The 14,046-nt window shown below is 35.5% G+C and overlaps 1 protein-coding gene across 9 annotated transcripts; it reads left to right on the forward strand.

The window, feature by feature from the left end:
• Positions 1-260: 260 nt before the first annotated feature.
• On the forward strand, positions 261-14,043 carry LOC121726278 (intraflagellar transport protein 46 homolog). Of its 9 annotated transcripts, XM_042113563.1 has the most exons (9): positions 261-1,634; positions 9,258-9,454; positions 9,938-10,037; positions 10,762-10,936; positions 11,226-11,389; positions 12,042-12,145; positions 12,656-12,768; positions 13,607-13,886; positions 13,932-14,043. In XM_042113563.1, the coding sequence occupies exons 1-8, from the start codon at positions 608-610 to the stop codon at positions 13,866-13,868; spliced, it is 2,142 nt and encodes a 713-aa protein (XP_041969497.1). In that variant the 5' UTR covers positions 261-607; the 3' UTR covers positions 13,869-13,886; positions 13,932-14,043. The 9 variants fall into 9 exon arrangements, with proteins under 9 accessions (XP_041969497.1, XP_041969496.1, XP_041969489.1 ...); XM_042113562.1 differs by lacking the exon at positions 13,932-14,043 and having other exon boundaries at positions 13,607-13,890; XM_042113555.1 differs by lacking the exons at positions 9,258-9,454; positions 9,938-10,037; positions 10,762-10,936; ... (3 more) ...; positions 13,607-13,886; positions 13,932-14,043 and adding an exon at positions 5,905-6,023 and having other exon boundaries at positions 261-5,852.
• Positions 14,044-14,046: the final 3 nt, after the last annotated feature.

Here is a 14,046-nt window from a genome sequence, read left to right on the forward strand (position 1 = left end):
TGAATACGACCAAAGAGGAACACATCCATCGAATATGTCATAGTTTAAAATTCGTAGGTAACAAGTTAACAACCCTAGCGACGATTTTCGTCATAATACGTCAAATTTAAAAATTTCAACATCCAGTTCTAAGTCGGCGTACTCTATCATTCTGTCTACTCTGGTAGTGGTTTATTTAACCATAACGGCATGTGAAAAAAAAATATTGATGTGACATTGACGTTTCAATTTAAAAAATTTCATTCAACGTCCAACGGGCAACGATCTTTTACGGAGAATTCGAATAATGGCCTAACGCTTTTTTGGCAAGTTTCCCATGGGCGCGCGCGTTACGTAAAACGAACGTTGTGTTCCTTGTACTACAAAAAGGATATAAATAGATTTTCAGTGAGTTGCATTCTCGGGACTCCGACATTTGTTTTCTTCTAACACAAATACTGTGCCACATCTGTGCGTTAGAAATCTCAGTGGAATTCATAAACTCACAAAGTGTAAACATTGAACTGAATTTTTTACATAAATGTTTAATATGCTAAGTGAGCTACATATGGACGTTTAAAACAGTCAGTGAAGTGAATAATATATTTTTTATTGACTCCTACAAATAATGGCTCACGTCGAGCCCATGGATGTCGATAGTATGGAAAGTGATTATGAAGATAAGGAGAACTCAATACTCCATAGCAATGTGATACCAAAAATACCATGCACTGAAAAAGGGTATGAGGAGCTGGATGCTTCTGAATTAAATATGAAGTTAAGATATTCCATTACTCCTGCATCATCTCCTATGTCGAGAAGCTATACGGCCAACTGCAAGGACAATAAAAATATTGAAGAAAGAAATAGCAGTTGTATTGGAAACGCTAACCTCACAAATTCATTTAACTCGACCTTAACAAACAATGATATAAACAATGCAAGTAAGGTTTACCCATTACAAACTTTGCCAACTGAAAATTTAAATGACATGAATAGAAATGTGTTGCTTCCTAAATCTATTGATAAGGAAGATAAAAATGTTACTATAACTGTAAGTAATAGTGTAGATGAAAACATATCCATTCCAAGTACATCATCATCGATCACTCATACACCGGAGTCTACCACACCTACAAAAGAATTACCTAAAGATGGAGGCTCACCAATTATGAGAGGTTTACGGAGCGTTCTTAGTATGTTTAAGCCGCAAAGTCCTGGACCATCACATGAACAGGGACCACAAGAGGACAGTGGACCGCTGCAGGCTAATAATACTATTACGGACGAGTCTCCATTACATCCAGTTGAGGTTTCCACCCCGCTCCGTACAACAAATAGAACCTCCCCGAAGAGGACCAGTCCACATAGGGACAGCATAAATTTCAATGATGATTTGGAAAAGGAGTTGCAATGGAAAGATGATTCCACTATACTGTTTAAAGAAGAAAAAATTCCAAAACATAAATTGTTCCTGCAGGAGTCAGTAGCATCAAACATAGAATCTAAGATTTTAAATAAAACCAAAGAGGAATGTAACGGGACCATAGAATATATGGATATATCTTATAATGATAGTGCTCTTATTGATAAAACTATGACTGACATAGAAACAAAACCACATGGTCTGGAAGCTGGTGGACTGGAGTCTGATGGTGAGTTTGTAGATTGTGAGACTACCTTTACCAAAGATGAAATTGAATCTCTGTTAAAAAGTAAAGAAAATATTTCTATGCACAACAGTATACAACATACTTCTATAAATGCTGAGGCTGGTACTTCAGACTTGGCAAAAAATATTCACCCTTTGAATTTAACAATACCTGTTGAAACTTCAGATTTAGTTTGGTGTACAAGTAATGATGTAGTAAATTCTGAGGTTTTAGCAAGAGCTGAAAATGATAACATAGTTTCGAACAATGTTTTGAAACAATCTTTCTTGTTAACTTGTAATGATAAATCAGAATTAGTCAATAATTCAGATATGAATTTATTGCCTGTTGAATCTTCAGATTTACCGGTGTGTATAAGTACTGACGTGGCAAAGTCTGAGGACTCAACCAAAGCTGGAAATAAGTCAGATTTTAATAATATTTCACCACAGAATTTGTCCTTGACACCTTCTAATATAAATATAAATATTTGTGAGAATAGGCTAACTAATGATAATGTTTCAAACACTGAAGACAATGATATTTATATAAAAGATGAAAATAGTGCTAAAAACGTTACTGACATAGTGCCTGGTAGATGTACAGATTTACCAGTGTTTACAAGTACTGATGTAGCAAAGTCCGAGGACTCAACCAAAGCTGAAAATGGAAACAATTCAGATTTTAATAATGTTTCACCACAGAATTTGTCATTATCACATTCTAAAGATATGTCAGATTTGCCAGTTAATTCAGATATGGATATTTGTGAAGAAATGCTACCCAATAATAACGTTTCAAACACTGAAGTTAATGATATTGATGTGAAAAATGAAAATAGTGTTAAAAACGTTACTGATATAGTGACTGGTGAATATACAGATTTACCGGTGAGTACAAGTACTGATGTAGCAAAGTCCGAGGACTCAACCAAAGCTGGAAATGGTGCTGAAAACTTTACTGATACAGCTCAACATAGAAAAGAAGAAAGGAAAAACATTACATTTGTTACTTGTGAAAATGAAAGTTATAACAATTTACATTCTGCATATGAAAATGAGATAGAATGCAAAGAAAACTGTGTTGAAAAAATTAAGGATCTTGTAGTTAATGAAGACGCCAAAAGCGAAAATGCTGTATATGGAAATAGTCAAAGCAATGACGTAGATACTATTTTACCTCAAATAGAACATGAAATTACATGCAATGAAAACAACAGGGAGATAATTTTCGAAGCTATTGATTTTAATTTAGAAAATAAAATACTTGAAGAAAATAACAAAGAAATGGCTGAGTCTTTACAGACAATTAATAATAGTAGTAAAACTTTGGAAATAAATGTTGATTTTTGTGAAATATCACAGAATAATAAAGGTATTGATGAGAATGCAGAGTCTTTAAATGAAAAGGTGAAAAATAATAATGTAGACAAAAATACTAAAATCGTTATATCAGAAATAAATAAAATGTTGCCAATGGATGTACCACTTCCTACAGATAGCGAATTTGATAAAGAAATTGTTGATTTTTGTGATGCAAATAAAATTCCTGATGACTTAAAAGTTAATGAAATATCTGAAAGTTTTGAAATAAATGCAAACAAAGATTTGGATAAATTGACTTATTTGCTAGAAACACCAATAGAAAAAATTGGTGACAAAACCATTAATCAACAAAGCAACTCAAGTCATTGTAAACTTGATTCAACATTGAAAATTACTGACGAAAAATGTGTAACTGTGGCTTGTAATAAAACATTCGATAATAATTATTCATTTGAAGTTATTGAAAAGGGACAAGAAGAAGGTGAATCAATTGTACTTAAAAGTGGTCAGAGTAATAACATAACTATGTTAAATAAAAGCAATGCTGATGATATAGTAATTGATGACAAACCTGAAACCTTCAGCAATAATTCCTTTCAACCAACACATGATGAAACCTTTCAATGTTACACAAATGAATCAAAATCAAAAAACGAACTGTCTTCTCCATGTGATACCAATAGTAATTTTGAAAATTTGGGTGTAGAAGAGTTTTCTAATATAAAACAATTGTCGAATCCATTTGAAACAAAAAATAAAATACAAACATCACCTCCCTTATCACCAGTAATAAGCAGCAAAGGTTACAATATCAACTTTGATGATATTGAGGATCCATTTGCAACGAAAATTAAAATAAGACAATCGCCTAATCCTGAAACCTCAGGTCACATTGCTTTGATATCAGAAGATAATAAATCGCGAAAAGTGTCGCCAAAAGTTAATAAATCAGAAAAACGTAAGTCATATCCAATAAGAAAACCTATGAATGCTAAAAATAACTCTTTAAATGCTACTTTTGACTGTGATAATAAAAAGGGATGCAAAGCAAATGTTGAGGATAGTGACAAAATAGCGAAAAATACAAAAAAAGAAGAAACAATTGATTCTTTTAAAGCTGATACAAGTGGATTATCCAACACAGTAATTAATTCTACAAGTAAATATAACCTAGATATTAAAAAAAAATCTTTAATCGATAATAAGATTGAGGCTATAGAAGAGGGGCATTTATTTTCTAAGCCAACAGATCCCACTCCTGTACGAGATATTACCAAAAGTGTATTTAATTGCCCCGAAATTAATGATTTAAATTTTTGTTCTATTACTGATAAACAAAAAACTATGTCATCAAATTTAACGATACCGTCTGGCGATATAACATTCAGCGACGAAGATTGTCCAAAGGCAAACATAGACTCGCTAGATTCAATTTGTCCTGAAGTTCAAGGGGTGGCTCTTGTGGATGGTGAAACATCAATTTCTAAAGATTCTAAAAGTGGTGATATAAAAGAAGTAAATACTGAAGATGAAGATACCGCCACATTTAATGAAACAATTGAATTTATTGAAAATGATAAAGAAAATCCAAACACCGAAAAAGACTTGTTAGCATTTGAAGTTTCACATACAGCTCTAGACAATGAGAACATAGACAATGGTGAAATGTTTATTGACGCTGAGGCATTTGAATTTCTTTTAAACCAAAATCAAAGTAATGTTATAGCAGACAGTGGCAAAGAAAGCCTATTTCTTAAGTTTGATCCCTTGTTTACGAAAAGGGTTTCTTCGGATGGTATAATAGCTGCTTTGAAAAAAGTTCAAAATAACCAAAGTACCCCTAAAAAATTAACAAAGTTGCAATTACAAACACCATCAGAAATGCCAGGCCCTTCTCAAAAAGAAACAGTTGATGATGTAATTGATGAAGCGAGCATTCAAGCCATGACAAAACCAATGATGGTAGTTAACCCAGCTATTAATTCAATAGTTTCTCCCAGAAAAGCAGCAACTCCTAAAGTTAATAGGCAATCACTTACATTTACATCTCCTGCAATGGCTGTAATTGACAAACTCTTGTCATTAAGCGGTAGCAGTTTAGTTGCCAATCACAATACACCTGTATCACCTGTAAGACAGCACAACGAAACTGATATAGCAATAACTCAGCTAAGGGAGATGCTGGCAGATAAAGATATCCATGTCCATAATTTAAAGTCAGAAAGTAAGGAACTGAAAGATAGATTATCCAGTTTAGAAGCACAAGTTAAATCTTTAGAAGTAGAGAGCGCAGAGCGACTGAAGAAAGTAAACGACTTGAACGAAAGACTTCTCGAAAAGACTAAAATTAATAAAAGTATGTCCAATGTAGTTGAGGAATATGAAAGGACAATCTCAAGTCTGATTGCCCAAATAGAACAAGAAAAGAAAAATAATGCTGAAGAAAGAATCATGTTAATAAAAGAAAGAGATGAACAAACTGCACACTTAGCCAGCATGGAAGTGTCATTTAATGATCTACATAGTAAATACGAGAAAAGTAAACAGCTCATTTACAGCATGAAAGCAAACGAAGAAACATACAAAAAGTCCATCCAAGAATTTGAAGAAAGTTTAACAAAAATGCAAAACAATTATGAGCTACTAAAACAACATGCAACATCAAAATTAAATCATGCCAATCTAGAGTTGGAGAGATTTAATAGGGCACATGAATCTGAAGTTTTAAAATTAAATGCCCTAATTAAACGGAAAGAGCTACACATTACTAGCCTTGAAGAAACTCTAGCCCAGAAGACCAAAGCTAATGAAGAACTGACAGCCATATGTGATGAACTAATTAATAAAGTAGGATGAACTGTTTAGTAGATGTATCATACAATGTTAGTTTTGCCCTTATCCGAATTTCTGTGATTTCTTAATTCTTTGATTGTATTATAATGGCCTCTACGAATAATAAAAACTAAGGAAGAGTTTCTGTGTCAAAAAAATTGACCACGAGTCTAAAAAATGTGATCCGAATACATGCATACTTTATGCATGTATTCGGTAAACAATTTTGTGTAAATATAGAAGTGACAATTAATGTCAACGGCTTCATTTCGTAAATTTGAGTGTTAGTGTTTCGTTGCTAATGCCATATTTTAGTGTGCGAAAAGGAACCAAATTCAAAACGGTTGAAGTATGGGAGTTACATTTCCTTAGTTTTTATTATTCGTAGAATGACCTATTATAATGTCTCATTGATAAAAATAAAATAAGTAAAAGTGTGCCAAGCTGAGGTTTTAAGTTCGTGACTTGTAAAGATAAATAATATTTTTTATTGTCTATAAATTTTCTGTGTTGAATAAGTATTTAAATTTCATAAACATTTTATAATTATTGTCTCTTTATTACATTGATTTTTTTCCTGCTGACATTGTAAGTAAATGAGATAATAAGAAATATCTTATTATTATCAAAGTTGTTAATTTCCCGATAACTACATACTTGGCGACTTTAAATTCAATAAAGTTGTTAAAGTTATATATTATAATTTTATGTGGGAGGGCTGATAATTTCCAGTGGTTTTTGTTCATGTGAAAACTCGCTAGGATATTAATATAGAGGTCAGTTAAACCACATGACGTGTGTATATTGTATTGATGTTCGGCATAAAATTTTTCAGTGATCAGACGAGATTAGGGCCTTCTTAAATATATTTTTTGACGGAATGATATTACTTAGAATATAATATTTGTAATATTTTTATAGCATGTTAATAGTACTTTCTTCAGCTGTGACCACCTGGTTTTATCCACAATGATGAAACCATAAAACTTATATAAATGTGTATTTTTATGTGTCTATATTGTTATTTAAAGGAGTGAGCACACTGAGACGGGCCGTGCCGGGGCTCATCGAAAAAATCCGCCTCCATGCAATTTGTATGGAAGCGGATGCGCGTATCGTACACTGTGCCGGGACGCAGCGGATTTCCGCTTCCATACAAATTGTATGGAGGCGGATTTTAGCGATGAGCCCCGGCACGGCCCGTCTCAGTGTGTTCACTCTTTAGGGGGATATTAGATTATCATATATTATATTGGATCCGAGATCATTGAGTCAATGATATTGGATAATGTAATATAGAAATATGATTCATTTCCTCCTTGATAATAGATTTTTGACATTTGCTGAGAGATTGGATCCAATACGGTCATAGAAATAGGTGTTGCCAGTTATTTAATATAAAAAAGAGTTTTTAATTTCTTGTTCGTTAATATGTTTCAAATAATGTAATGTAATTATTTTTCTAATTATATACTTGGATAATCTTGCTGAAATAACAAAAAACAAGCCATATTAAAAATGACGATGTCTTTTGACAAATCGAATTCTCTGAGATCTAGTAACCCTGACGTAAATACCTGTCAGCGTTAGCGCTCTCCATTGGCTATTGAAACCACATATGACGTAAATTGGATCAATGATATATGATAATGTAATATGCAGATATGATCAAATGATCATATATATTGGATCCTATATATGATCATAGAAATGATCATATATAAATGATAATGTAATACCCCCCTTAAACCTGCATGTTAATAGTTTTTAAGTAGCCTTCGCGCAGTTTATCGTGTTTAATAAAACAAGTATTTTTTTAATACAATATCAATAAACCATGATATTATTTTATCTAACATGGTATGGTATCAAACAATCATAACCAGAGATGTGAAAAATAGTTTAGGAAAAGTATTTAAATACAAAATGCAAATGCATAGTTGTTAGGACTATTTCAAATATAAATACAAAATAGTTTTAAATAAAAGTATTTAAATACAAAATGCAAAATACGTATTTTAAAAATAGGTTTTGAAAATAAAATACCTTGTTAAGCATAAGCACTTATATATTTTATTTCCCAGATTTTAAAACTACAATTTGTTCAAAGAGTTCATCTTTCATGTTCCGCCTATGGGGCCTCATTATCATTCCACCAAAAGAAAATAGTCGTTCAACAGGGGCAGAACTCGGTAAGCAGGTATTATATTTAAGGAAGAGTTTTTTTACATTTGGATACCTGTTCAAGGATTCTAAGGTATTGTCTTCATCTTTTAAATATTGTAGTGTTTCCAGATCCAGATCTATTGTAGTATTAACATTATTACTGGCTGTTGAAGAGTTAGATGAGTCTTCAAGAAACATATAATAAGATTCTGCCCTTTCCTTCTCTTTATCAGAGTCAGTATGTTGGACTTGGGAACTCTTTTCGTTTTCTTGTTTTATCTTTCTAACTTCTGAAACAAATACTTCCTTGATGTATTTTCTGTTGGCTTTTGGCACCCATTTCATTTTGAAAAAAGGATAAGATACTGCTGCTATTATGCCATCTTTTGCTTTTGGCGCTTCTAATTTATAAAACATCTCAAAACGCTGACACTGGCAGAATGTCGCAAAAAGCGATGGTTTGCCGTAAATAAAAGAAGAAGAAGAAGACTACGATCAATCAGTGCGTTCAGTAATTTGGAAAAATGAATTAAAAATGTGACAAAACTATTTTGTATTTTGTAAATACAAAATACATTTATAAAAAGGATTTCAAATAAAATACAAAATACATTTAGAAAAAAGGTATTTCAAATATAAAATAAAAATAGGTATTTTGCATTTTGTATTTGCATTTCAAATACATGTATTTCAAATAATTCACATCTCTGATCATAACAATGAATCTAATAATATTAAGTAGGTATGTTATGAGTAATTATAACAAGATGGTAGAGTGGAGCTCGAAGAGCAAGTAGTAAACCGGTAAAAGCGCGAAATATTGAATAATTTAGAAATACCGTAAGGTTGCATATTTTTGAAAGTTTTCTGAAAATATGTAAGGATTTGTATCTCCTTGTTTCGGGTTGTTCAATTATGTATTTTTGTACTATACTATATTTAAAGAGACGTGATTTGTTTATTTTAGTTACTAATTTTATAATATATAGTTATCTATACAATATAGTTTCATTTGTATTCATCGTAATGATCTCTATGAGGTAGGGGTTTAGAGTTCAAATTCCCAGGACAGGTGATTTCCTGTGATCCTGTATCATAATTTAAGTATCCCTAACAATATGTCAACACCAGACACGCGACTATCATCGTGCCTATCTGTGCCGGCACCATTTTTAACAATGCATGGAACTATTCGACCGACCTCCTTCGATGCATGCGGTGGTGAAAGGTGATGCGGTGCTATTTCCTCGATGGTCAGTCGCCATGGAAACCAGCGACAAACACTGTCAAACTCAATGTTTAGCTGAGGCGCGAGGCATGTACGACGAGACCGTCGAGGTGGAAGGTCGAGAAATAGAAAGTCCCGCAGATTCCGAGGAGGAAGTTATGGCGAAATTCAATCCACCTGCTAAACATACGGCGAGACACGACTTCGATTCCGACAGCGACAGTGATCTCAGCCCTGAAAAATCGAAACCAAATCTGTCGGAAGATGATAAGGTGCTTAATGTTCATATTATCTTCAGACTATTATATTACACCATTGTACATCTTTTGGTTACGATTGTTGTTGAGTCGATTAACTTTGTTGAGATCAAATTTTGTGTCAATGCAATCCTAAACATTACGAAAACATCAATTTACAGAGCCATTGTTCTAAGCTTCGATCACATATACAGTGTGTAACAAAAACTAGTGATAATACTTTAGGGTGTGTACATGTTCCTTGTTCACTGTGAAAGTAGCAGCTCTGAAAGACGAATATTTTTTTCACTTTTGTATGTGCAAGGGCCCGCGTCACGAGTTTCCCCATACAAAAGTGAAAAAAAATTTGGTCTTTCAGCGCTGCTACTTTCACAGTGAACAAGGAACATGTACACACCCTAAAGTATTATCACTTGTTTTTGTTACACCCTGTATAATTATGTGATCGAAGGTTCTAAGTGAAATTTTCACATGTAACATAATGAGCATGCATTTCAGTCCTTAGAATTTAAGATGGACCAAAAAGACAACAAGAACCAGAAGGGAAAGAAGGAAATAAGTAGACAGTCCAGTAAGCAAATGGATTCCTACGATTCTGGTAAGCGTGTTAAACTAATTTTTAACTTTCCTAAATAGAAAAATACCAATTAGCCGCAATTGAGAATTGATTAAAGCAAGCTTTTGTTCTGCCTATGTTAGGATTTAGGAATTAGGGAGTATGCTTTGGGAACAATACTATGAACTAGGGATTAGGGTAGCATAGTAGTGATGATGATGACTACGTCGCGTCGCTCAACATTTCTAACAACGTTGCGAGTCAATCTACTGCGCAGCGCGTTCCTTTTAAATACTATTAGACTATTTTTACACCGAAGCCAACACAAGGACCGAGTTTTGAACTGTCTTGTTATAGACAAACGAAGTAGATATTTTAATAGCTCACGGATGTAGCAGAGTGCACCTGGCACCCTCTTAGGCCATATGGTGGATATTTTATGTTATATTAATTAAAGTTTTTAGTAGGGAATAAAATTTTAATTAGATGTTTTCTTCAACAAATTATTTACTATATAATAAAGAGGTTAATACTTTGTATCTGCTCCCTTTGCTTTGTTACTTTTAGGCCGTTATCATACTAGCGGTTGGCGAGCTTATGCGCGCAGCGAAAACGTCGCGAACACGCTGCGGTAGCGTACCGAGGACGTCGTGTCGCTGGCACGTAAAGAATGTTGCCCGTCCCACCCTGTAGCGGCTCGCTCAACCGCTAGTATAATAAGGTCTAAGGACTAATGGCAGTAACATCTTAAATAACATATTTGTAGATACGGACAGCGACGATGTTGGGGTTGATAGAGCAGACCCACTCCTAGCCCACTTGGGCAGTGGACGCAAGAGGGGAGGTGTGGTGATACCGGCGGAGGGCGCGTACGACCCCAAACTGTACCAGGACCTGAAGGCGCCACCGGAGTTGGACAACTTGTTCCAGTACATCATGAAGTATGCATTTATTATTAAAGTTTTGTGTATTGTTTTGTATAACTTACTTCTTTTTGGCAAAAGATGTTTCTGCATAACTATCTTGTCACTTAGGTATGCCACATTTTTCCAAGCTAATTCCTTCCTAAAATTAAAAAATCCTTTAAATAGTTTTATGCTTAAGAAACTTTTTTGAGCATTAAAAGTATCCAAGTTTCGGTGCATTCCCAACCTGCATAATAAATAAATTGCATTACAATTTTCATATCATTACATCTACTATAGTAAAATCCTCCATGGTATATTGCAGGTACACGCCCCAGAAGATCGACATCGAGTTCCGTCTGCAGCCGTTCGTGCCGGATTACGTGCCGGCGGTGGGCGACGCGGACGCGCTCATCAAGGTGACCACGCCCGCTGCGGGCCTGCGCGCACCCCTGCCGGACAATGTGCTCGAGTTTATTGACAACCTGGGTAAGGAAGGATATGGGCAGATCACGCACCTAACGTTGCGTTACGTCAAACCCAGCTGACAGATCACGACTATTATTGAATTCACATAACCCGACCAACTGACGTAGGTCTGTCAATCAATTTCTTTGAATTGGTATGAACCCAGGAAGTCATCACCGCAAAAGAGGAGGCCGAGCGCAGGAGAGAACGGGAGGCGCTCGACCCTTTGAGACGGCCGAGGAGAAGACGCACGCGACGGAGTGGCCGCGGCGACTTACATTAGGCGGGTACTCGGGGCGGTGGTGTGGGGACACCGCCGCCCATTGCAATTTGCACCGAGTCCTAGAGAGAGAGTTCCTGCGCATCGCGGCCCCCCGAGTAGAGGGGTGGTGTCGGGTCTGTAGATGATCGCTGGTAGAGTTGCGATAGGTTCTATCGTACCCGCAACTCTGCCTTAAGCGATGAGTGGAACACCATGGGGTTTTAGTGGGTAGCAGGAGTCCCACATACCCCGGCCGATATCCCCAATTTGCCCGGGATGCGTAAAGCATTTCCCCATGTTAAAAAAAAAAAAAAGGGTTTACCGAATTTTGGCAAAGCAAAGTTCCGGAAGCTTCTCGTTCAATAGTCACGTATTCATAAAAAAAACGTAGTTTGAGTATTGAATTTGCAGGTTTAACTGTTCTGGACGAGCCGTCCTCCGAGCAGAGCGATTCGGCGCTGCTGCACCTGCAGCTCAGAGCCATCTCTAAGACCAGCAGCGCCAAATCCACAGTGGTACAATATTTACAATATACATACAACATATCTTTTCATGATTCATACGTGGGAGAGCCATGCTTCGGCACGAATGGGCCGGCTCGACCGGAGAAATACCACGTTCTCACAGAAAACCGGCGTGAAACGGCGCTTGCGCTGTGTTTCGCCGAGTGAGTGAGTTTACCGGAGGCCCAATCCCCTACCCTATTCCCTTCCCTTCCCATCCTTACCCTCCCCTATTACCCTGTTCCCTCTTTAAAAAGGCCGGCAACGCACTTGCAGCTCTTCTGATGCTGCGAGTGTCCATGGGCGACGGAAGTTGCTTTCCATCAGGTGACCCGTTTGCTCGTTTGCCCCCTTATTTCATAAAAAAAATATCGAAATCATGTTCTAGCTTTAAACTCTAATCTTAATGTAAGGTATGATGAATTGATAATTAACGATATCTTCAGTACTTTTAACTTCACAGTCTTTACCTCTTTCATATGTTAGCATGTTTGGAAAGTAGTAAATTTCTCTTCTGTTCAGGTAACTAGGAAGATTGAGAATGCTGAGAAGAATCCGAAAGCGATAGAGCGATGGATCAAGGACGTTAGCGAGCTGCACATGTCCAAGCCCGCGCCTACCGTTACTTATACCAAGTAAGTTATCAGCTGCCTTCCTAAAGACCGATCGCCGGATAGAGTATTTATGTTATAATAGCACTATAGTGTCATTAAATCGGGTACATACTTAGTACTATACATATTGATATTTGTTCACATAACTTATCCATTGGTAACGAAGTAAATAAACATTTTTTGCGAGTAAGAAAAAGACAAGCAGCTAGACCAATGGACGAATTTCTCTGAATTCAGCGATCGACCTTTATGTCTGCTGGTCTGTATGTGAGCCCATCACCCTTAAACTATTTACTGAACAGAGCTCCGTAAACATTAATTTATTACTATTTGAAGATACTTACACCTCGTATTTATAATATAATCTACATATAGTTACGTAACGTCTATTGTTACAATTGAATATGTATTGAGAAAATCATAGAAAGTGTGTACTGTCCGTTATTCTTGCATATTATATCACACTACATAGGTACTTTGAATGTTGTTATTACTTATGAAATCCAATTTTGTGAGTGTAAGAATATGTAACACCATGTAAATATTTTGTTGTTTATTCATAATACATTCACGAAATGTGAATAACAGTTCCGGTTCAGCAAATACCAAATATTGTTACAATTTGTTCTCTTCTCATTCGACCAGTACAAATAGCGCCGACCAATAGACAAAGCAGAGAGAAAATATCTCTAGTTCCTATAATATTAATTATTATGTTACATCCAATTCAGGATTATTTTACCTCTTATCATTAAATGACATAAGCATCCCCGAAATCATAAAGGTTTAAAAAATCCTCATATTAGGAGGCTTAACCAACCATACATTAAAAAATAAACATTTTCTTTTTTTTTCACAGCAAAATGCCTGACATCGACAGCCTTATGGAGGAATGGCCGGAGACAATGGAGGACACTTTGAACGAGGTGGGATTTCCCCCCGCCAACATCGACTGCACTCTATCACAGTACGTCGACTTGGTTTGTGGGATTTTCGACATACCCGTACATGGCAACACTTTGAATGATCGGATACAAGCACTGCATTTGCTGTTCAGCCTGTATTCCGCTGTCAAGAACTCACAGTTATATTCTGAAAGAGAGAAGGAGAAAAATGGATAGTGTATAAAGAAAGCATTGAAACATGTGTGTATATTATAGGTATATTATAAGTATTGACACTTATAAACTTACTCAGAAAAGTATTTTGTCTGATAGACCTGCGGTAATTTCAGATTTGTGTCTGTAAATATTATTAAGAAGGGGAATAATATAATATTTAATATTAAGAGAGGCTTAA

The sequence above is a fragment of the Aricia agestis genome, chromosome 4 (assembly GCF_905147365.1).
Source record: "Aricia agestis chromosome 4, ilAriAges1.1, whole genome shotgun sequence".
In the NCBI taxonomy this organism is placed as follows: domain Eukaryota; kingdom Metazoa; phylum Arthropoda; class Insecta; order Lepidoptera; family Lycaenidae; genus Aricia; species Aricia agestis.